The sequence below is a fragment of the Myxocyprinus asiaticus genome, chromosome 14 (assembly GCF_019703515.2).
Source record: "Myxocyprinus asiaticus isolate MX2 ecotype Aquarium Trade chromosome 14, UBuf_Myxa_2, whole genome shotgun sequence".
In the NCBI taxonomy this organism is placed as follows: domain Eukaryota; kingdom Metazoa; phylum Chordata; class Actinopteri; order Cypriniformes; family Catostomidae; genus Myxocyprinus; species Myxocyprinus asiaticus.
In genome coordinates this window covers 44,630,391-44,655,845 of record NC_059357.1, presented here as the reverse complement: position 1 = coordinate 44,655,845, position 25,455 = coordinate 44,630,391, and the positions used below count along the sequence as shown (strand labels likewise).

The window sequence follows — 25,455 nt, the reverse complement described above, 5'->3', positions numbered from 1 at the left end:
ATTGAAACTCAGTAGTCTGTGTAGGCTTTTTATTTTGATTTGATTTAAATCAGTGTTGTGTTTAATCATCTTAATTATGTTTTTATGATTGTTTTAGCATCAAGACAGAGTATGCAACAATGGAGTCTCAATATGCACTGATGATCTATGACGGGGATGTGCTCTTGTTGGATGCTTTATCTCTGACCACTGCCTGTATAATGGACCTGTACAGGTTTCCCTTTGACATCCAAAGCTGCAATATAACACTTCAATCTTCAGTGCTTTCAAGTACATCTTAAATACAGAAATTATTGTGGGGGGGGGGATTTGTGAGCTGCAGCAGAGGTGAAGATGAGTTCAATTTCAGTATTTTCCTCACCTGCTATAAAACTATCTTCACTACGATCACTAGAAACTGTGTACTTTCTTCACAATTTCTTCCTTTGTGTTCCATGGAAATAAATAACAGCATACAAGTTTGTAACAACATGAGGGCAAGTAGATAATGACTTTTCATAAAAAAATTGTATAAAAAGAATTAGTCTAGATCTGAGGTTCTGCACTCAAAAAAGGAATTCATTACCTTAATTTAATTTAATAACTTTTTACAATAAATTTAATTAAGTTACTTCTATTTATTTAAGTTATTTCAGTTTCATTAAACCAACAAAATGTAGTTGGATTAGGTCCAATCAGTTTACTATAGTTGGTTTAACTCAACTTTAGTTTATTTTAATTAAGTTAAGTGAACAACCTGCAAAAATCCTTTTTTTCAATTTTTAAAATTTTTTTTTTAGTGTGGTTCTAGACTAGTCCTTTAATATTATTCTAATGGTCATTTATTTATAATTTCCCATAGGTCAAGAGCTTCGTATCAAACCACTCTCTGATGAACAGGAATTTACTGATGTCTCCAAGCAGTCCTTTAAAACTCAGGGAGAGTGGGAGCTCCTCAGTGTAAACTATTCTAGAGGCTATTCCTATGTTTTTGGGCATGAGTTTTCTAAACTGATATTTAAGGTACAGAACAGAGTATACTGCCAACATTAAGTTAATCACATTCAGTATGAGACTACTGTTTATACACTACGGAGCTTTTTTCATTGATTGTTCACTAAAGCCTGCTGTTAGCTTCATAGTGCTATATAGGGAAAGGTGCAGGTCTGAAATAGTTTGAAAATCTTAGCCGAAGATTCCCTACTGTAAATTTCCCTAAACCTGTCCTGGTAATTGCCATTCATGTTAGTTATTTTTGAAAACATCTGATAAAATGGACAGGCAACAATAGTTCCCTATCTGTCACTCACTCGACGTTGTGTCGATGTAGTGACACTAGGGGTCGTACTTGGAAGCCCCAAACACCTCAGATATTTGAGAAAAGGCCAATGAGAACTGGCGAGTGGAATTTGCATGCCACTACCCCGGACATACGGGTATAAAAGGAGCCGGTTTGCAACCACTCATTCAGATTTTTTCTTCAGAACCGAGTGGTGTTGAGAAATCCACTGCCGTTCCATTCACCTCTGAAAAAGAGAGCGAAAGCGAGAGTGTTAAGACGGCTGTTGGATGTATGGTGCATCACAGCGGGTTCTCCCTTTCTTGCACAAATAAATGCAGAGAACGCCCCTGGGCGCTTCAGCAGCCACACTTGGGTGAATTAGAAGAGAATATTTTCTCTAAAAGAGTAAGCACTGACGGAGAGCATCTTTTTAAAGATGCCTTTTCGTTTATGTGCATTTTCTGGGTGCGGTCGTTATATCTCCTCCTCTGATGGCCACGATCGCTGTCTCACGTGTATGGGCCGTAGGCACACTGAGACAGCGTTCATGGATGGTTCATGTTCTCACAGTGAGAGCATGACCATGGCAATGTTGTGGTCGCTGCTTTCTTTCTTCAGAGGGACAGACACTCCAGCCGCTCCCTGCCCCGGTCCTTCTGCCTATGGGCACAAGGCCGCAATGGTTAGCGCTGGGGGCAATTTGGGGACCTCAATGGGAGTGGTTCCACCAGCTGAATCCCCACGAACCTCCCATTCCCCAGTACGCTCTTTTGCCCCGGTCGAGTTCATGGATGAGTCAGGCGGCCCACCCCATGGTGAGTTTAATATCTCATTCGGGGCTCGGGAGGAGGATGAGGTGTCAATTGCAGCATCGGAGAGCGGGCTGTTACAGTCGGACATGGAGGACTCGGCTGGGCTCCCACCGTCGGGTTTGGTCGCTCAGTCTGAGGCCAACACGGAGCTGGCGGCCATGCTTTCCCGGGCTGCTGCGAGCGTTGGGCTCGAGTGGAACCCTCCACCCTGCCCTGAGCCCTCACAGCTGGATGACTGGTTCCTGGGCTCAGAGCACCGCTCACAGCCATGCTCTGCCCCAGTTCTGTTCTTCCTGGAGGTGCATGAGGAACTCACGAAGTCGTGGCAGGCACCTTTTACTGCCCGGACCCGGCTTCCGAGTTCCTCCACTCTCACTACCCTCAATGGTGAGGCGGCATGGGGGTACACAGAGGTTCCTCAGGTGGAGCAGGCGATTGCGGTGCACCTGTTCCCGCAAAATGCTGCCACTTGGTGGAACCATCCTAGGCTCCCGTCCAAGGCCTGTAAGTTCATGTCATCCCTGATGGCCAAGGCTTACAGTACCACTGGACAGGCCGCCTCTGCCCTGCATGCCATGGCCCTACTGCAAGTCCACCAGGCCAAGGCACTGAAAGAGCTGCACGAGGGTAGTCCTGACCCAGGAGTGATGCAGGAGCTTCACTCGGCGACCGACCTCACCCTATGGGCGACAAAGGACATGGCGTGGGCTCTCGGGCAGGTGATGTCCACCATGGTGGTCCAGGAGCACCACCTGTGGCTTAACCTTGTCGAGATGAGGGACGGCGACAAGGTTTGCTTTCTTGATGCCTCCATCTCCCACTTTGCCCAGTAAGGGCATCCTCCTGCGGCAGCAACACCGGCTCCGCCTCAGCTCAAGCCAACCATTAGGCCCCGGCGTTGAGCCCCCCACAGGAAGCTGACACCCCCCCATCCCACAGTCTGGTGCCAAGAACCCCAGGAAGGCTTCAAAGTGTCCCTGAGACGGGCGACCCAGGGGCTCCGGCACTTTCATTAAAAAAAAAAAGCGGTTTCCTCATTCTCTGGGTCACACACTCAGTGTTTACAGCCGTCATTGTCACGACAGCCATACATCGAACACTCGCAGCAGGGGCGCTGCAGGTGCAGGTTCTTCGCCTTTGCACACCCAGCTGCGGCACACATACACCCAGTGTGTTGAGATGTGCGGTTGTGATGTGCCAGGAGGACGCTCAGCCTCCTCTCCCATCGCCGACCGGTCCTATGGTGGGTATGCGGAGCAAGGTAAGTGCTCTAACATTTCTCTCAGCACAGCCACGAGTTCGGGATGCAAGGCCTCTCGACATGGCAGCTCCTGCTCCGCCCTGCTGCGAGGCCCCATCCACAGGTACGTCAAAGGCGATTGTCCCCTTGGTGCCCCTTGCTCAGAGATTGAAGGCATGGTTAGCGCTCTCCAACCCGTCATGCTGGCTGGCCAGGATGATTCAACTCGGCTACGTGATTCAGTTCGCCAGGCACCCGCCCAGGTTCAATGGAGTCCGTTTCACCATGGTAGGAGGCGAGGACGCCGCTGTTCTGCATGTGGAAATCACAGTCCTTATACAGGAGGACGCAATAGAGCCTGTCCCTCCAGCCGAGATGAAGAAGGGGTTCTACAGCACCTACTTCATCGTACCAAAGAAAGGCGGTAGGTTGCGGCCAATCTTGGACCTGCGAGCATTGAATCGGGCCCTGCACAGGCTCCCATTCAAAATGCTAACGCAGAAGCGCATTCTGTCATGCGTCCGGCATCAAGACTGGTACACGTACTTTCATGTCTCGATTTTGCCTCGACACAGACCATTCCTTCGGTTTGCCTTCGAGGGCCGGGCATATCAGTACAAGGCCCTACCCTTCGGTCTGTCCCTGTTGCCTCGTGTCTTTACAAAAGTTGCAGAGGCAGCCCTTGCCCCGCTAAGGGAATTGGGTATCCGCATCCTCAATTATCTCGATGACTGGCTGATACTAGCTCATTCTCGAGATCTATTGTGTGCGCACAGGGACCTGGTGCTCAGACACCTCAGTCGATTGGGGCTTCAGGTCAACTGGGAAAAGAGCAAGCTCTCCCCGGTACAGAGCATCACTTTTGACAGCACGCCTCATGAGCGAGCATGCTCAGTTGGTGCTGAATTGCCTGAAGTCATTCAGGGAAGAACAGCGGTCCCACTGAAACAATTTCAAAGGCTCCTGGGGCATATGGCGTCCTCGGGCAGTTACGCCGCTCGGGTTGATGCATATGAGACCGAGATTGGCATGGAGCCGCAGTACACATCGCATGGCTATCAAGCCGATCTGTCGCCACACGTTCAGCCCTTGGATGGACCTTTCATTTCTACGGGCAGGGGTTCCTCTAGAACAAGTGTCCAGGCATGTCGTTGTCACGACAGACATGTCCAAGTCAGGATGGGGCATCGTTTGCAACAGCATGCAGCCTCGGGCTCCTGGACAGGACCTCAACTGCGTTGGCATATCAAGTGCCTTGAGTTGCTGGTGGTATTGCTGGCTCTGCGGAGGTTTCGGCTGTTGATCCAGGGCAAGCATGTGTTAGTCCGGATGGACAACACGGCGACGGTAGCATATATAAAACGGCAAGGTGGTTTACGCTCATGTCACGTCTCAACTCGCCCACCATCTCCTCCTTTGGAGACAGCAGCGCCTAAAGTCATTGCGGGCCACTCACACCCTCCCCCAGGTGGTTCAGCTGATTTGGAGTCAATTCTGAGAAGCGCAGATAGACCTGTTTGTTTACCAGGAATCCTCCGTTGCCTGCTATGGTACTCCCTGGCCGGATGCATTGGCACACAGCTGGCCCCAGGGTCTGCGCAAGTATGCGTTTCCCCCAGTGAGCCTGCTTGCACAGACTTTGTGCAAGGTCAGGGAGGACGAAGAACTAGTCATGTTGTTGGCGCCATACTGGCCCACCCAGACTTGGTTCTCAGAGCTCACGTTCCTCGCGACAGCCCCTTCCTGGCAAATTCCCCTGAGGAAGGACCTCCTTTCTCAGGGACGAGGCACAATTTGGCACCTGTGCCCAGACCTCTGGAACCTCCATGTCTGGCCCCTGGATGGGATGCGGAAGACCAAAGTGGGCTACCACTGGCGGTGGTAGACACTATCACTCAGGCCAGGGCTCCCTCTACAAGGCAGCTGTTTGCCTTGAAGTGGCGTCTGTTTGCGGATTGGTGTTTTTCCCGAGGTGAAGACCCACAGAGATGTGCAGTCATGTTGGTGCTTTCCTTCCTGCAGGAGAGGTTGGAGGGGCGGCTGTCCCCCTCCACCTTGAAGGTGTATGTGGCCGCTATAGCAGCACATCACGATGCGGTGGACGTTAAGTCCTTGGGGAAGCACAACCTGATCATCAGGTTCCTTAGAGGCGCCAGGAGGTTGAATCCTCCTAGGCCACGCCTCGCTCCCTCGTGGGATCTCTCTGTGGTCCTGCTGGGCCTACAGAGAGCCCCTTTGAGCCCCTGGAGTCAGTCAAGCTAAAGGCACTCTCATTGAAGACGGCCCTCCTGACTGCGCTCACTTCATCAAGAGGGTTGGGGACCTGCAGGCGTTCTCTGTCAGCGATATGTGCCTAGAGTTCGGTCCAGCATACTCTCACATGATCTTGAGACCCCTGCCCGGCTATGTGCCCAAGGTTCCCACTACCAAGGATCAGGTGGTGGACCTGCAAGCGCTGCCCCAGGAGGAGGCAGACCCAGCATTGTCATTGCTTGTCATTGCGTGTTTACTTGGACCACACGGAGAACTTTAGACGCTCTGAGCAGATCTTTGTCTGTTTTGGGGGACAGCAGAAGGGGAAGGCTGTCTCTAAACAGAGGATTGCCCACTGGATTGTGGATGCCATCACTTTGGCATACCAGGCCCAGGGCGCGCCGTCCCCCCTGGGAGTTCGAGCACACTCCACTAGCAGTGTGGCATGCTCCTGGGCCCTGGTGAACAGCGCCTCTCTAACAGACATCTGTAGAGCAGTGGGCTGGGCGACACCCAATACCTTTGCAAGATTTTACAATCTCCAGGTTGAGCCAGTTTCGTCCCGTGTGTTAGCAGGTACGCACAGGTAAGTATGCGGGCAGCTGGCCGGGTGTACCGCTTGCACACAGCGCCTTTCCCCTCTCCGAGGGTATAACATGTGCTTTTTTCATCCATGTGAGTTCCCGGGACCGGTGAACCCTGGATGTCTTTCCTCCCCCAGCACCCTGCGGCAGGCGAATTTGGCGGAGGAATTCGATGCCAGGCCCAGTACTCATGTAAGTGTGCCCTGTCAGGCCAGCCACTGTACTGGCATAGGTGCTCCATATGTGGTGGTTCCCTGTCGTTAACCCCATATTACGTATTTCTCCACGGTACGGTTTCCCTGACGGTAAACCCGTGTCTTCCCTTGTGCAGAGCCCTGCTATGCACAAGAGTCACTTGCTCGTAGAGCTCCTCCCTTCCAGGTAGGACCTACTAGCAGCTGGTGCAGCCTGTTCCCATTGTAAGTACGTCTTGTCCCCCCCTTGATGTACGAGGGACTATGTGACTTATGTGGGGCCTTGGGAAGGTTACGATGGGGCCAGTTGCACTTGTTACTAGGCACGCGGTTGCCTGCCTGCACCTGCACCACCGATCCACGTAACACAGTTCAGCTGCTGTGGCGTTTTGAATAGGGACCCCTAGTGTCACTACATCGACACAACATCGAGTGAGTGACAGATAGGGAACATCTTGGTTACTGTTGTAACCATCGTTCCCTGATGGAGGGAACGAGACATTGTGTCCTTCCTGCCACAACACTGCTCTACCCGCTGAAATGGCCGGGACTCTCTCTTGGCTCCTCAGCACAAACCTGAATGAGCGGTTGCAAGCTGGCTTCTTTTATACCTGTATGTCCAGGGGATTGGCATGCAAATTCCACTTGCCAGTTCTCATTATCAGAGGCGTCTGTGGCTCCCAAGTACAACCCCTAGTGTCACTATATCGACACAACGTCTCATTCCCTCCATCAGGGAACGGAGGTTGTTTTTTCTCTCTCTCTCTCTAATATCATTAGGTACCATGTTGTAGATAGTGTAGAGTACATGTATATAGACCATTTTAAAGATGTAAACAAAAACAAAAGGAATTAGAACACTACTGTCCGGAAGCATTATTTTAACCCAGAAAAAAGCTACATTTATTAGCGCATATTCTAGAGTCTATTTAATACAGAACAAATAAGATATTAGCAGAAACTAAAAATAAACAATGAGGTGTCATTAATTAATCATTTGAATTATGACCATATTTTCTCAAAGAACATCAAATGTTTACCTGAAGTGACTTATCTAGACATGTTGTTGATACTGAGCGGCGATGGAAGTGTATCGTAATTTAGATGCTTAATTATTTCCCCAGCGGAAAGGTCAATAATATTGTTACAAAGACGTCACTTACTTAAACCATATGAATAGTTCTTGAAATGGTCTATACTTTAAGTCACTATTAACGCAATTATTTTCTTTCTTGCAAATTATCACTGCATGCTATTTAAAAAAATGTGTTCTAATGAAGACTTACAAGAACTTATTAGGTGATTTGGTTACACAGCTGTATTGTTTTGATAGTTTCTGTTCTTTCATGCAGGTCACCATAAAGAGGAGACCTCTGCTGTATGTCATCAACTTCATGTTGCCAGTGTTTTACTTCCTTGTGCTGGATGTGGCCTCTTTCTTCATGGACGCAAGTGGAGCGGACAAGTTGAGCTTTAAAGTGACTTTGCTCCTGTCTATTTCTGTGTTGCTGCTCATTCTCAATGATACACTGCCCTCTACTGCCAGTGAAATCCCATTGATTGGTAAGGCTAACATGGGCATGATCATCTCTCTCACACACAAACACACACACACACACACACACACACTGTGGAGTGGTAATCTACATTTTAGTAATTTAAGTGGTAATCAGTGGTGGTGGTAGTGGTGGGGAGGTTGTTGTCTGTACTTTAGTGTTACTGTAGACTGCGTAATCTGCGTGTAGAGAGCGGTGAAACTGCAACTCTGTACATATCGTAAATGGGTCATTCCTACAATTCGGCGACATTACGGCTTTTGAAAACTAAAACATACTTTTACAAGTTTCTTCATCTTTCATCATTACAGGGACATATTAAAGATTGTATTAGTCATAATTGTCAAGCTAAATTACAAATAAATTCAGATGTCCATCCAGTTAAATGGGCAGCATCAGGGTGGACATTCAGTGGATAAATGACCCATTACATGGTCTGTGATTGAGATCATATATTTATGTATTTTTATGATTTTATTTCTGCTAACATAAACTTTATATTGACATTTAAATTTATATTAATTTACCAAATACCTTCCCATGGACATGTTATACTTGACCACATATACTAACACCACAAAATATAGGAAAACATAAATAAAACAATAGAGTTATAAACTTCAAATAACTCAACGTAATGGCTGACCTCCAGTGTGTGTGATGTCATTTCCTTACATATATCTTCAATGAAAGGTCATGGTATCATGACATAACAGGGTGCGCAATAAATCAAGGGACACACAAAAACCTCCACTATCAGTGTTAAAATTATACATTTACCACAAATGAATACATGTTAGTGAGAGAATGTAACACTGAACTCTTAACTCTATGTGGGGAAAAAAGTAGAAATCCAATGATTTTGCATTTATTTTTGTCAAAGATGTTTGATGTGCAGTTTTTGGGACATGAGGAAATGACACAGTGCAATAAAATGAGACTATTAATGTAACATTATAAAAAGTCTTATTCTTTTTAACAAGCCTATTAGAATTGTAATCTGGTCAAATTAAACAATATAAATACCACACACACTTGTAATGTAGACTTAAGTGTCACAGAATTGTAGGAATTACCCATATTTCCAAGCGTTTCTGTTCGAGACGGTGCTTAACATTGAAAAACAGTGCAGATGGACGCAAAAACGTGTTCAGTGTGAACGTCCCCTACTAAACTTAAAATGAAAAACACTTTAATACAACGACCAGGAAGAAGAGAGAAAGGGTGAGAAAAGGCTTATCATGAAAAAAGTGTATTTCTCCTTGGATTAGTGTCATTGTTTTGGCAGTAAATAGTGTTCATCATTAGGGAAATGTTAGAAAAACATGTTAAGTGTTTTAACTGAACCTGTATTACTGTACTTTTATTTTGAATTAATGCAGTAATGCAGATTTTCTTACCTCTCTCTCTCTTCCAGAACGAGCTCTGACATATGCAATAAAATGTAATGGCATGTCATGAATAGGTGCGTTTACTGGTGTTTTAAATTCCCAGTGGTGGGAAACAATTGACGCACTCGAATGCTATATGATTTTGACAAAATGATCTTGCTTCTGACAGAAAACATGACAGAAGATGTCCACTGATTGTCACTGATCTTTCCCCCAGCCATTTCTGTGTCAAGTGTAGCATCCATGTAAAGCAACAGCCGATATCTCACACAACTCACACAAAAGGTGTGTGTGTTTCAGTTTCATTTCTCTCGAATTTCTCAGCAGTTTGGGTGTGTGACGCTAAAATACAGGACAAACGGCATTGCATATGGATTTCATACGGAATGTAAATTTTTCCCTTAATTATGGGACGATTACTTATTTTACAGGATGTTTGGCATATTTTGTAAATTAATTTGACCTGATACTGCTTCAGCGTGAGGGTGAATCTCTCTCTGCACTCACTGTCATAAATTCCCTCAGTCGATGATGGCAGTGACAATGGTTGTCAGGGGCGGGGAATGGCAGAATTCAAGTGATAATGCACCAATTACAACAAAGAATCTCCAGTTTCACAAAACAGCATCCAATACAGTTAAAGGGAAACTAACATGACTATGGACTTCTGAAGCAGCAAAACAAGTGGGTATACTGAGGGTATACGCAAATAACAAAAACAGCCCTGGGAAAAATTAAGCATACAGCGTTTATGTGTGTATGGCCCCGACTACACCACTGGTGGTAATCTATAGTTTAAATTGTCAAGAATGTAATCCTATGGTTAAAAAAACTGTAAAAATTTCAAATGAGATCATACAGTAACACATAATAGGAAGTATTCATATATTAATGCTGTATATCTTGTTCTATCGGAATTATCCTACTTCCCACTTCTGAAGTGGTAAATACGAGTATGCCATATTCAAGTTCATTGCTGTCGGAAAGAACATGAAACATGATGCCAGGTTCATTCATACATATTTCTTGAGGAACATTTATTTTGACACCATAATACATATTATTCCGTTAGTAAAATAACGTTAATAAAATTTTGGTCAAATACAAGCTATGTTTACGGTGTAAAAATGTACAACATGCATCAAATGGTTGCTGATATACATAAATGAATATGACCGAAACGACAAGTACTAACAATTAACTGCATTTAGAAAAATTTATAAAACCTGTCATTCACTACAGGAACCGTACACTTCTCTGCCATGTTGAAAGTTTACGATGATCCCCATCTCAGAAATCGGGTATCAAAATTATCTCAGAGTTTCCCAATCGTATCAGAGTTTCCCAGTGTGCAACTTCCGAGTGGGAAACTCGTATTTACGATAATTCCGATAGCACGTGAAGGCAGCATAAAGATTCTCTCAATAAAAAAAGAAAGTTGGCTGGGGTCCATGTACGGCCTGCATACCTTCTGGTCATTTAAGACAGAGAAACTAATAAATGAAAAACAAATGTTTTTTTTATAATTTTTCAAAATTCCAAAATTGAAAAATGGGAAAATGAGTCAGTTTTCTTTTTCTCCTTTGTTGTAAAGAAAACAAAAATCGCAGGAAAACAAAAACAGAAAATTGCATGATTTTTCAATATGTTATTCATATTAGACTGCTATAGGCAAAACACGTATGTGCCTCCCCCACCCACCCTTTTTAATAAAAAACCACATTAATAACATTGCTCTAATAACGTGCTCTTGAGACATCTGTTAATTGTATGCAATGTCATATAAAAGTCCAAATATGTCCTAATGCTCCCGGAGCAGTGAAAAGCACTCCTCAACGGAGCGCTTTGTTAGAATAGCCTACCATATAGTTTTGTTTTGGGTCTATGGTAAGCTTGTGATCAACTTCGTCTTCGTATGGTTGCACCATGCTTTTTAGAGGGAAGCAGGCCTTGTTTTCCAGTTCATCAGCTAATTCTCTAGCACTGGACAGCGCTGTCAAAAATTGGGAATACAAGGAATTCCACAAAGTAAGGCCTCAAAATTTTACCCCCTTTCAGGAATTGATCTGCTGAGTGAGGTCAGACAAGGTTTGCTGTCTGCTGTTCTGGAAATTTCCCGATGTGCAGATAAGCTGGTAGCTTGCAGATGCAGCACAATAAGATAAACATTTTAAATTTTAAATAAATAAAAAATGACAAAATGAATAAATCCCCAATAAAGGGATAGTTACCCCAAAAATGAAAATTCTCTCATAATTTACTCACCCTCATGCCATTCCAGATGTGCATGACTTTCTTTCTTCTGCAGACCACAAAATAAGATTTTTAGAAGAATATCTCAGCTCTGTAGGTCCATACAATGCAAGTGAATGGGTGTCAAAATGTTGATGCTCCAAAAAGTGCATAAAGGCAGCATAGAAGTTATTTATTACTTCAGTTGTTAAATCCATATCTTCTGAAGTGATCTGAAAGGTGTACGTGAGAAACATATCAATATTTAAGTCAAATTTTGCTAGAAATTCTTCTCTCCGCCCAATAGGATGCGTATGCATGAAGAATGTGAATCACCAAAAACACAAGAAGAATGTAAATGTTAAAGTGAAGACTGACTGAGCAGGGAGGAGAATTAATATAAAAAATTACATCCTATCATATCACATATACCATTGATTTAACCACTGGAGTTATATGGATTACTTTTATGCTGGCTTATGTGATTTTTAGAGCTTAAAAATATTGGCACCCATTCACTTGCATTGTATGACCTACAGAGCTGAGATATACAATTATGCATTTGGCAGATGCTTTTATCCAAAGTGACTTACAGTGTACTTATTACAGGGACAATCCCCCTGGAGCAACCTGGAGTTAAATGCCTTGCTCAAGGACACAATGGTGGTGGCTGCGGGGATTGAACTGGCAGTCTTATGATTACCAGTTATGTGCTTTAGCCTACTATGCCACCGCCACTCAGATATTCTTCTAAAAATCTTCATTTGTTTTCTGCAGAAGAAAGAAAGTCATACACATCTGGGATGGCATAAGGGTGAGTAAATGATGAAAGAATTTAAATTTTTTGGGTGAAGTATTCCTTTAAATCATACTGTATTATTAATGTTCAATGTATTTCATAAAAATTTTTTTTAAAAAACAACGCTTTGTTACTGAAACACATTTTTAGATCAAAGAAAGAGAAAGGGGCCGTTCACACTGAATGTTTGAGTTAAAAATCTAAAACAAAAGAAAAACTTAGATGCAGTGCCAGGAAAAGAGCAGAAATCAGACCTTGAGATGTATTAGCAGTTTAAGTTAACTTGACATGGTGTCTAAAAACTCTGCACTTCTGCACGTGTCGCTAAATAAAGCGCACCGGTCAAGTCCGTCTAGCGTGAAAAACCAAGTGAACGGACGTCGCAACGCAAGCCATTGAAAAGCTCAAAAGTGCATTTTTTAATGCTGCAACAGGCTGTATTATTGTCATATACATATTTCCACCCCATTACCTCTAGGGAGCACTAATGTGCGACATGAATGTTTTGAGGCCTTATTTTGTTATTTTATGTAATATAAATGCAGAAGTGATGGTTATTTAGAAAAGTTCAGATTCTAAGCTTTCAAATGAACCTCATATGCCTGACTTATGTATAAGGGGACTTTAATGTTTTAAGCTTAAACTTTTTTCGTGATATAGCGCCCCCCCCCCCCACCTTGGACCTGACTAACCGGTGATGACAGGAATTAAATCAGCTTTGTTTACAGCTGAGTGCCAGTACCAGGGCCCAACAGAATGAAAGAGAACTTTAGGTGAGGAAGTACAGAGAGCGCACAATTTTTTAGGATTGCATCATCTCCTGCATTTAAAGGAGAAACTGTGCCTGTAGTGAACAACAGGCACGTGTTGGAAGACTAAATAGAAAAAAACTAAGAGCCTTGTCGGTGTCCTTGCTTGGTGGACTTGAGCAGGTAGACTTGCATCACGGGTGGACTTGCATCACGGTGCTTCCGCTAACACTTCCATGACAGTGTCGAGGACACCACTGCAGACTCCTATTGACAAATCGCTTTCCCCACTATTCATGTGGCACCACTGAAACCTGCCTCTCCATCCACTCAAATCTTGAGCTCCACTTCCTTCTTGAAACATGCCACTTCGATCCAATTTAATAAAGAACAAGAAACAATGGAAAACATACACTGTTCCTGTGACATGAATTTACCAAAAATTCAAAAGTATTTGGTTTTTTATGTTATTTCAAGTGTTTTTTTTTTGTTTTTTTTCACCTCTCCCAGAAAAGCTGTTCCAGTCATTGTTTGATGTTTTCACAGGGGTATACTGCAGTGTCATTTTCACTTTCATTGGCATAAGCATTCTGGAGACCATGCTTGTGGATTTTCTGATGACTAGAGGAGCTGAGACCAGATCAGCAGGACCAGTGGAAACCACAGCTGCTATTACAGGCCAAGATGGTAAGTGTCTACCTGGCATATGATTATGAGGAGCATTTTCATTCTATCTTTGTTTCACAAAAGAAGGTTTATAAGTCAAATTAAGTTAAAGTTGGTTTACCTAGTCACTTTGGTAGACAAGCACATGCTAAGAAAATGAATTTTGTCTTTGAAAAAAGGATGCATGAATTTTACACCAACATCAGCTGTTAAATTAACACTCCTTGGAGTTCATTTGGGTCCCACTAAGCCGTTTTAAAACTACACTTTGTTGTGTTAAATGTTGAGTTGCTCAAACAGTTAATTAAATAAAGAAGGTACACTCTCCAAGTGAAGATTGGTAATAAGTGTTGACACCTGGTGATAAGAAGAGTCTACTGAAGGAAAGTGGGAAGGACAAGAACAGGAAAACAAGAGAACAAACTAGCAGACACCTCTACAGCCTAAGATGGAAATAAACTGCAAATAAATTAGGTTATTTCAATATATCACGGGAAAATGAAACTGCTCTAAAAACAGTTGCCATGCTATATGTAATTAGCAATTTGGGGTTCTTTTTACTTTTCATATGTGCTCAAAAGGATTTACTCTATTTAGTGATTTTTTTTATTATTATTATTTTCATTTACAGTCACCATTATGGTAATTAGTGTTCTTTTACTTGTCTTAAACTTGTGTTAAACCAACATGTTTTAATTGCATTTAATTGTTTTTTCATTTCATAAATTCATTGAAACTCATTGTTGTGAATTAAGCATTTAAAATGTTTTAAAGGCCTAAACTTTCAGAGGGATCCAACAACTAATCAACGCAATCTAAATATCACTTAAATTATAAAAATCAATTATGAAAATTAATACATTTTTAATCGATAATTTAATTATGATTAAATAGTTGGATATCTTTGCTCTAGCATGATGAACCTCAAGTGACGTCACTTTAAAGTTGTGAAAACATGTTTCTATGGGAGGAAAAAGACATTTGAAAAATGACTGAACTGCATCTGAAAAGAACCAAACCCAAGCACTTTATATAAAACATTTTAAATGTAAATATTATAAACTCAAAGTCATGCAAGTTTCCATTTATATTTGGCAAAACAACAAGTTCAAAACAGCAAGAGAGTCATTATTACTTTAAATAGGCTTACTGCACAGAGCAAGTGCATGCACATGCATGTCAACAAAACGGAGTGTGATGACAGAGAAAGGGTCTGCAAACATTTTGACTAAAATATTGATTTTGATAAATGAATGAATGAATGAACGTTATATTTATATAGCGCTTTTCTGACACTGCACTCAATGCACTTTACACAGTGAGCAGGGAACTCTCCTTATCCCATTAAATATATACATAAAAATACATTAAATATATTAAATACATTAAAACTGTGGACAAACACTTGTTTTTTGTTTTTGTTTTTTATAATGTGAAAAGCATATGCAATTTATATTGCAATATTTTTTGCATACAATGCATAACACACACCTTTACATTTAGATTTTTTTGCAGCCTTCAATTTGCACATTGAGGACAACATTCGACAAGATGTACAATAATGTTTAAAAATACATGACATAGGGAGGCCTGGGTAGCTCATTGAGTACTGACGCTGATTACCACCCCTGGAGTCATGAGTTCGAATCCAGGGTGTGCTGAGTGACTCCAGCTAGGTCTCCTAGGCAACCAAATTGGCCCGGTTGCTAGGGAGCGTTGAGTCACATGGGGTAACCTCCATTGTGGTTGTGATTAGTGGTTCTCGCTCTCAATGGGGCGCGTGGTAAGTTGTGTGTGCATCGTGGAGAGTAGCATGAGCCTCCACATGCTGCAAGTCTCCGCGGTGTCATGCACAGGGAGCCATGTGATAAGATGCGTGGATTGACGGTCTCAGAAGCGGAGGCAACTGAGACTTGTCCTCTGCCACCCAGACTGAGGTGAGTAACCGTACCAACACGAGGACCTACTAAGTAGTGGGAATTGGGCATTCCAAATTGGGGAGAAAAGGGGATAAAAAAATAAAAAAATACATGACATTAAAAAATTTCATTTTTGCTTTTTAATTTGATTAATCAAAGAATTCATTGCCAGAAAGTAACCTATTATCAGAAAATTGTTTTATAATGTGTAGTATTAAATCATGAATGAATGAGTGATGTCATACCCTTGCAGGTTCACTATTGGCTGATTCAGTGTCTGATTTAACTGGTCTGGTTATTTTGTGAAACAGCATTGTAGTCCTTATTTCACAACACTTAAGTGTCACCTCAGTCAGCACATAAGAATCAGGCTTAGACTTTAATGACAGTTGCTTGTAGTACCTTTATAAAAAGCTTCTACTCTTATACAAGTCCTACTTTTTGCTAAAAAAAAAATTTGACACTTAAGTCAAAGCTTAAGACCTGTTCCTAAGAGCATTTCTGAGAAATGTGGGTTTGAGCTCATGACTGTGGCTCTATGAAATTGTCAGTACGCTCTATTGGGGTGTGCTGACCGGGATATAGCAATGCAGCTTCCGATGTTTAAGTCAACTGCCTTTGAGCTCCTGGTCCTAGGTTTAACTGGGTTGTTTGCTAACATCATTGTTGCTTAGATACTCCTTGTCACAACTGCAAGGATTTAAGTGCTTTCTTCATCTGGATTCTGGAACATTTAACCTATGTAAAAGCCTCGGAATTAATCAGCGCCCACTCTACGCTCTCCAAAGCGATCTCATAATGTTCACTGGTCTTCGCCTACCTCCATTCCATCTATCTGGACTAACAGGCATGACTCACATATATCATTGTCACTGCTTACATGCCGTGGAATAAACTTGAACTCCCTGAGACCTATTAACAAGGACAATAATTACTCTGCATCTGTATACAAGCGGATACAGCCACGAATCCATTCTGCTCTACTTAACACTCACACATTAACTGGCAAAGGAACATTTCTCAGAGATCTAATCTCTAATAAAGATTGGACATGCTTCTACTCACAGAAACATGGCAAATCCCTAATGATACTGTGGAACTAAATTTACTTACACCTCCTGGCTACTGTTGCCTGACTAAGCCCTGAAGTAAGAGTAGGGGTGGAGGCCTGGCAGTTGTTTATCATTCCAGTCTTAATATTGGGCAGATTGATTTTCATGAGGTTACATCTTTTGAATATTTGGTATTTAAGCTTGTTGGTCCCTCTCCTCTGCTTGTTGTACTAGTCTATAGGCCTCCAAAATGGTCACACACTTGTCCTGTTATGCTCCACTGGCCTTGATGATGTTGCTGTAAAAGCACTTGACTTAAGCGTATCTGATCATAAACTGTTTGAATTCTCCCATAATGTTTCTGTTTCTGAATAAAACATGAAAGCATCTATTAACTATCATAATTTGAAGTCTGTTGATCGAACCTTTGTTCTACCACTCTGTCAGCTTGTCTATCCTACCCATATGATATTCTTGATGAATATTTTGTGTTTGCTCTGTCTTGAATGAACATGCTCCCTTAAAATCTAGGCTTGTTCCTTCCTCTCACTCTTCACCATGCTTCAAACCTGAGCTCAGGGCAAAGTAAAGAAAGGGTCACCGTTTAGAGCAGCTCTCTAATCCTCATTCACACTGGGCTCTGATCCCGGGGCATTGGCGGGATCAATGCCGGGGAGCCTTCTGTGTGAACGCAAGACGGTGCTGGAATGCCCGAAAATTTTATCCCAGGATCAGACCCTAGTAACATTGTCGGGGTCAATCCCGGGATGTGTCTGTGTGAACAAAAGCAGAGCTGACACCGTGAAGGGTGTGTGTCGTAATGACGACGTATTTATCATGCGAAGTTATAAGTTTGTGTGCAGAATAGAGATTCAATAGAGTTTCACTGTGTACCACGGATTTAAAAACATACGGCTGTCATAAACCGTTGCCATTTTTTTTTTTCATTCACAGCACTGTCAGGATTTTTTTCAGATTTGTTTTTTTTATTATACAAGTAAAAAAAAAAAAACATTTCCATTGTAAATATTAGTTAAATAACAATCGGCTAAATTTACAGCTTCAACCTGATGTGATAAAATAAAATACATTTTTCCATTCAGAGTGCAGCACACCGAATGTCTGAACTTTATTTCCCCCTCATATATGGTGCGGTTGAGGTCCACGATGTAGGAATACTTTGGGTATTTAAAAATTATAATGATGGTTACCCAGTTTGTAAATTGTGACAAAACAAGTGCTGTCTCATGCAGGGAACACTCCAAACCTGAAGTAGGGGAGAGCTGTGGCTTTGTTGTATATTCACTGTCAAGTGTCAAAATGACTGCTATATTATACATGACAAAGTTAATAAATGACTTTTATTGACATAATATTTTAGTTTATCTTCTTTATTTTAATTAGATGAGATACAGTTGTTGGAGGGGGATTTTACGCTGTAATATGGTCATGTTACAACATGTCCCGTTGTCGGTTGTAACCCGTAGGTTGTAACATTTTACTTTCCTTTTTTTCCAGGTAGACAGCTGTATTCATAGAACAAGACCACATATTTGTACCAGACATGTGTAAAATTAATGTGAAAAAGGAAAAATAATTTGAACCCCAAGTGTATTTACACAAACTTAAGAAAACTAAAAAGTGTTAGTTTGTGCTCCGCTCTCCCCTACAACCTCCGTGAACATCATTCCACAGAATTTGTGAACATGATAGGTAGGCAAAAGACCCCCTTACATAAGAAACACAACCTGATACACTTTTACCAGATCTGAAATTACTCCGTATAGCTTTTTAGTTCGCCACAGCACTTGCAATCTTACGACAGTTAAATTCATTTATTGCTATTTTCCAACACATTAAGTTCCAAATGATACATTTCTGGTTTTCTCCAAAAATAGCTTTTATTTTCAAATTTGCATCTTGTAGAAATCATGATCAAAAAGATGATATTTGCCTCAATGCTTCTCAATGCTTAATCGCAGCGCAACAGTTAGCATGCAATGTGTATATTACTAATATGTTTTATTTGTAAAGTTTTAAAAAGTGCTTAAGGCTTACAGAAAAAAATGGCAGCACTAGTCCAAAAACAACAACAACGGAAAACGGATCAGTGACGTGCACAGACCTTATCAGGGACAGGGGAAGAAGGAAGAAAAAAGGCACTGATTTATTTATTTATTTTGAATGAGTAGTAATTATATATACTTCATTTATTTTCTTTTTGAGCATTTTTCTTGTATTATAAACTGTACTTTTTTTTTTTTTTTTTTTTGCTTTATCACAAGTAATAGCCTATTGTTATATTTCTCACAAAAAGCACCATGGTAATACACTTGTTGTTTTTTAATTTATTTTCAGACATGGTCTGTGATAACCCCATGTTTATGACATATGTCATAGTAAAACCATGGTATTTTTTAAAGTACCTTGGAGTACCATGACAGTATCATCAACGAATATAATAATCATTCAGTAGCATGGTATTACCCTGGTAACAGCACATTGTATTTGTTTTTTGTTTTTTTTTATAGGGCTCTAAATGTTTTCTTGTCATCACTCTTTTCACTTTCATTTCTGCTTCCTCACTTCATCCAGTCATCATAACTGACACTTCTTATATTACTTTCTCTTTATTCCTTTTTAAGATTCATATGTTATTTTATTGTATTCTGCCATTAAGATTTATAAATATACAGGACAGCGTTAATATGGCGGAACCATGGTACAATGGTTCAAGATGGTACTACGGTTTTGAATGGTTTCATGGCAGACTACACGTCTAAAAAATGGTCTGAATGAGATTAGTCTAATGGCTGATTAATTTCAACAAAACCAAACTGGCTTTGGCTGAACCTGACAGCTCCTTCAATTTATGTCAATATTCTATAAATGACTAATTTAAATCACTGAAAGCGGAAATGCATTAGCAACTGAGTATTATTCTTTTGATGAACTTACAGCACAATAAATGAAGTGGACTTTTTATCTGACCTGTTACTCGTCTGAGGTAATGGCACTTCGATGCTCCGGGGCGATGCCACTCAAAAGCTTGTTCAAAATGAAAGTGAGAAAATGAATCTTTTCTCAGAGGGCCCTTCCATAAGACTGTTAGCGAAGGGTACATTCAGACAGTAATGCCATGTTTCCTTCAGAGTACCCCCTTAAAGGGCTCTGCAGTTCGGAGTAAGTAGGGAATAGGGAGGATCACTTGCGATTGGTATCCACCCCCGATCTGCTGTAGCGCACACTCTAAAATGCACCTCCACTTACTTTTCATTAACACGCCCGTGATTTACAAAGAAATCTCATAATAACACATTATTAATATTATTGTGAGATTATGAGATTTTGATTTTGTTTTAACTATTTTAATTTAATTGTTAAACTTTCTTCCCTTTTTCTGGACAACCAAAAGGGCACCTTTAGATCTGTGAACAAAAGAGGCAGGGGCTTGTGCCCCTGCTGCCCCCGTTCTGTGCACGTCACAGAAATGAATAATCATTTTTGATTGTAATAAATGCTAATGTCTGAAGAAAAAAAATATAGTTTTACCTTTTCAGCGTAGTTAGTTTTCTTTATTTTTAAGAAGGTAAGCCCATTTAGAATCAAACTAAATCACAAACGCGATTACTGAATCGAACTTAAAGGAATGTTCCGGGTTCAATACAAGTTAAGCTAAATTGACAGCATTTGTGGCATAATATTGAATACCACAAAAATTTATTTCGACTCGTTCCTCCTTTATAAAAAAATAAAAAGGTAAAAATCAAGGTTACAGTGAGACACTTACAATGGAAGTGTATGGGAAAAATAAAAGTGAATGTGGCCAATTTTTGGAGGGTTTAAACACAGAAATGTAAAGCTTATCATTTTATAAAAGCACTTGCATTCATTCTTCTTCTAAAACTTGTGTATTATTTTAGCTGTAAAGTTGTTTAAATTGTCATTTTTACAGTTGTTTTAGGGTTTGTTGACATTACATCGTCATGGTAAAGAAGTTTTATTTACAATTAGCTATAATTTTACACAGAAAAGGTTTATAAGTTATTTTATCACACTAAAATCATGTTAACATGAATATCCTTTATGTCTTGTGGTTATATTTTTGTAAAAGTGAGTATTTTAAAGTACAAAAATCCATCCAAAGTGTCTCACTGGAACCAAGAATTTTGTTTTTTATAAAGAAAAGGAGGAACAAGTTGAAATAATTTTTTGCACTAATCAACACTATGCCACAAATTCTTTTGATTGAGCTTAACTTGTACTGAACATTTCTTTAACTGTTGAAGGGCAGTATCATTAAAAATTATATATATATATATATAAACATTTTCTATTATTTAACATTAAAAGGTGCTATGTAATATTTTTACTGTATTAAATCATAAAATGACCATAATATGTCATTAGAGAATTAGGAAACATGCTAGGTTGAAATACTGGGTTCTCCGATAACAATGCTACAGCCAGTATATTCTAATTTGAAGTTTCCATTCTGGGCCAGAATGTCTGTTTATGTTTTGGCCTCTGTGTTCCCGCCCACTGCCCACTCACCAATAGTATTTTGACACTGCCGGGTTGCCAGATTTGAACAAGTTTGTGGGCAAACAACACTGCGTGCTGCAGCCATGGAAGCCAGCAAACAAACTGGATTAGAGATAACAGATTCCACCTGACCTAAAAAGCCTCGCCATCCATCTAAAAACCACCATTACCACAGGCGTAGTAAAACAAGGATAGATATTGGAGATGCCTTTGGAAGATGGAGACTGTAACGAACTCAGACTAGAGGTCGGGTTAGAATCCATTATGCAGGAGAGTTTAATGACCAAATCCAAATCAGAAGGCTCAAACGTGGTCAGTACAACAGGCAGAAGTAGGTAACAGACAAACAATCCAATAAGGTCAACAAGACAAAAAGGGTAATCCAGAAACGTGAATCCAATAAACAGGCAGAAGATCATAACATGAGGCAGGTGAACTGGCAATACTTCACAATATGGGAGTGTGAATGCATAGCTTATATACGCAAGGCAAACAGGAAGTGACATGGCAGGAACTGATGTGGTAGGAAACAGGAAGTGACAGTTCAGAATTCAGGTGAGGGCTCCCTCTGGTGAACGGGAGACTGCTCAGAGGTTACAGAGACAGCTTAAAGCCCAGAAATCCTTTAAAAAGGATGCTGAGTTGGCTAATTTGCTTGTCAACATTCTGGCAACCCATTTGACCTGGATGGAGACTATATTAAGCTCTCCCTGACCGTTCAAAACCTTGGTATAATTTTTGATTCTGAATTATCATTTAATGCTCATATCACAAAGATTGGAATCTCAATTTAAAAAATATGTAAACTTAAAGAGAAGGAGAGAAATAGAAATTATCCATTCATGAAGTAACCAAAAAAAAAACTTTCAGACCATTTTTTCTTTTTTTGCATTTGGATTAGTATGGTCTGGAAACAAAACTGTAAAGCGTTACATGGAGCATGTTTAGAACACCAACATCACATGCATAATATTACACATGAAACTCACAGTTTTTTCTGTAACAGAGTTTCAGCAAACATTTCCTATCAAAGAATCATATTGTGCTTTATATTTCTTCACAGATGTTCCTATTTTCCTCATAGATGGTGTAAGAGACTCTAGAGTTATAGATGGGAATGTAGAGCAGTCACGTACCCTCAACTCTCTGAAGACACCCCTGTGCTGGACCAGAGTGGCAAAAATCATAGATGTGACCTTCCGTGTTCTTTACATAATCACCATTATTGTGTTTCTGTCCATGCTTGGCAAGGTTTGGTATTCAGATAGATATCCTCCATTGTGATATCATCTTTTATTCTAGGTATGGCACATAATAATATATTTTATTCAGTCTTTATAACAGGATAATTATTAGAATACAGAATGGCTTCCATGGTACATTCATTTTATTTGTATTCATTGTGGGTTCTATTTCAGCATATTTATATTTTTTGCTCTCATATTTACTTTTTACTATTTAGTTTGTGCATATAAGATTATATCCTGAACTCAGTTTATTTAAACTTTAAACAAATATATACAATTTATTCATGTACCTTAATTTGCAGTTGTTTTTTGTTGAATCATTTACTGACCCTGAATATATTTGATGTCAATCTGGAAAATTCAATAGACTCTTGAGAGATGTTGCAGTGAAGCCATGTTGCAAATGGACAAATTAAAAACTTTGCTTTAATCCATATTTGTAAAACAGCATTACATTATTTCTTTTTGCTAAATTAAACTTAATTGTTTTATTAATCAAGATGGTGAATTTTCATTATTCTGCCTACAAATGCATTCTTTTGATGAGACTTCGATGAGGAAAGGAGTGATTACACAAACTGTATATTCTACACAGCACTGGGGCTAATGCCCTCCTAAATGTGTTGTAAAGGGAAGTTTGCAGAATTTGTTTGCAGAACGTTCTGTCTTTATACAATTGTGATGGATGGCAGTCATAGTATGTACATACAACCTAGTATCACAGTGAACATACAGTATTTACTAAGCAAAAAAACAAATTGCTTAACAGCAATATTAACATTGTTAAATGAACACTCAGTGTAAATATGGATAAAAATTGCCAAAATAATGTTGTGATTTTAGGATCTGACTTATGATTGTAAGGTAGTTGTTCAAGCTGTAGAAATGCCAAGGTGACTGAAGAAATATTAACAGCAAGATGGTGTAAAACTGTGCATTTCATGTCTATTGCCACCTGCTACTTAAACCAATGACAAAAATAAACATTGCAGTAAGAATAGCTAAATATGTAGGAGAGCATTATTTAGAACCGTAATATGACCTTATTGTAATGCAGTATGTACTTAAATGTTTAATCTTAATATTAGTTACACAGTGAAATTAAACTTGACATGGATTAAAAAGTAACTGTTTAATGACAGTAAAGTCATAAGATTACAGTAGATGGGTACAATTTAGATATCATCTGAAATATGTCTATAAAAACCAGTATGCATACTACCTGGGTTAAAGAGAATGTAGGATAGAAAGGGCAGAGAGAGAGAGAGTTGCCATTGAAAGCTAGGAGATTGGTATGATGGCCCGTATCTGAGTCGTCAAAGAGCAGAGCCCAGAGAGAAGAGCCGGAGAAAAGACGACATGGTAAAAAGGGTTGAAGAGCCAAGAGCCTAAGTAAAAATCCTCTTTTATTCCTTCCACGATCATGTGACCAGATACATTTAAACCGATCAATCAGCAGACCACCTTTAACCCCGCTTTATTTAAGTTGTGACCATTTGCAGAGCCCCAATACACAAAACCGCAGCCAATAGGCTGATATCACTATCAGCATCACTCTGGAATGCAGAAGGTCTCGTTTCATAAAGGAAATAAGCGGTTGTGACACAGAACTGAATTTCTTTGTTAATTTTAAACTAGAACTAAAATTAAACTCCCTGTTCAGTAGGGGGTCCTGCTCGTCCCACTCTGAGCAGGATCCGCACCCTGGGTCTTCAGCATGGGAGGCGTGCACGCTAATGAGGAGGCTAAAGCCTTTAGTGTCAGTCACTAGTGCACCACTCGTAGCTACCTTCCAGCTGGCTACAATTACATATGCATGAAGAATGTAAATCACCAAAAACACAAGAAGACTGTGAAAGTTAAAGTGGAGACTGACTGAGCAGGGAGGAGAATTTATAGTAAAAATGGACTTAAATTTTGATCTATTTCTTACCAACATATATCATCTCGCTTCTGAAGACATTGATTTAACCACTGGAGTCATATGGATTACTATTAAGCTGCCTTTGTGCTTTTTGGAGCTTTACATTTTTGGAACCCATTCACTTGCATTGTATGGACCTACAGAGCTGAAATATTCTAAAAAGTTCAGCAGAAGACAGACATACACATCTGGGATGGCATGCGGGTGAGTAAATGAGAGAATTTTCATTTTTGGGTGAACTATACCTTTAAATAAAGTCTTATATGTTTGGTTGTACAGGTGGATAAATCAGGGGTCAAACTCATTTAAGGTGAGTGGCTGAATTGGATAAAACCATCACTTTTCTCAGGACAGCTTTATTTTTTTTCCCCTCTTTTTTGTTAAACCCATGGTGAAACCATGTAGAACACATTATCTTTTGGGTAATACAAAGTAGCCTACAGGTTCACTTTATGCTGCTTTAATATCAGGGTAAAACAAAAAAGGAACATTGAATATATTTCAAATTATTATTCGTATACTAATTATTAACCAGAGGCATTCAGATTGCATGCAGGGCCAACATACGAAATAGGTAATGGAAACTGGTAACATTACTAGCTTTTATAAGCCCTAAAACTGATCACAAATCATGCTTAGAATAGTAATAATTTTAATTTACAGATATGAAGTCTGGTAGCATGGAATCGGTACTGATGTATCATATCAAATAATCAGTCAGTGGAGACAACTGAAGAACAACCAGTGGCGGATCTAAACACTTTTCATGGGGTGGAATGCAGACTATGAGGGGTGGCAACACCAAAGCGCCCATTCGTAGTTCTTATGGATCAAGGTACCAAGCTTCATTGCAACAATTACTAGTTCATTAATTGGTGTCACTAACAAATATCCATGAATTTGCAATACAACTGCATTTCCACAGGAACCACATATACACTGTAGTAACCATTTTGCTACCGATTTGCCAACATTAAAAAAATTTTTAAAAAAAATCTCCAGAGTACTTTAATGACACGACAACTCAGGAG

General features: G+C 40.4%; 1 protein-coding gene and 1 long non-coding RNA gene across 2 annotated transcripts in view; one reads left to right on the top strand and one right to left on the bottom strand.

The window, feature by feature from the left end:
• Positions 1–22,918, top strand: part of LOC127452241 (5-hydroxytryptamine receptor 3A-like) — a 35,288-nt gene extending 12,370 nt beyond the window's left edge. The window contains exons 5-9 of the mRNA XM_051717592.1: positions 98–270; positions 842–1,002; positions 7,697–7,907; positions 13,618–13,758; positions 22,317–22,918. Of these exons, the coding sequence (XP_051573552.1) occupies positions 98–270; positions 842–1,002; positions 7,697–7,907; positions 13,618–13,758; positions 22,317–22,537 (907 nt within the window). The 3' untranslated portion in view covers positions 22,538–22,918. The remainder of the gene's footprint in view (positions 1–97; positions 271–841; positions 1,003–7,696; positions 7,908–13,617; positions 13,759–22,316) is intronic.
• Positions 14,812–21,726, bottom strand: LOC127452243 (uncharacterized). Its single transcript, XR_007899226.1, has 2 exons — positions 21,263–21,726; positions 14,812–15,703 (listed from the first exon to the last, which is right to left on the bottom strand). It is a non-coding gene; the product is annotated as an uncharacterized LOC127452243 (long non-coding RNA).
• Positions 22,919–25,455: the final 2,537 nt, after the last annotated feature.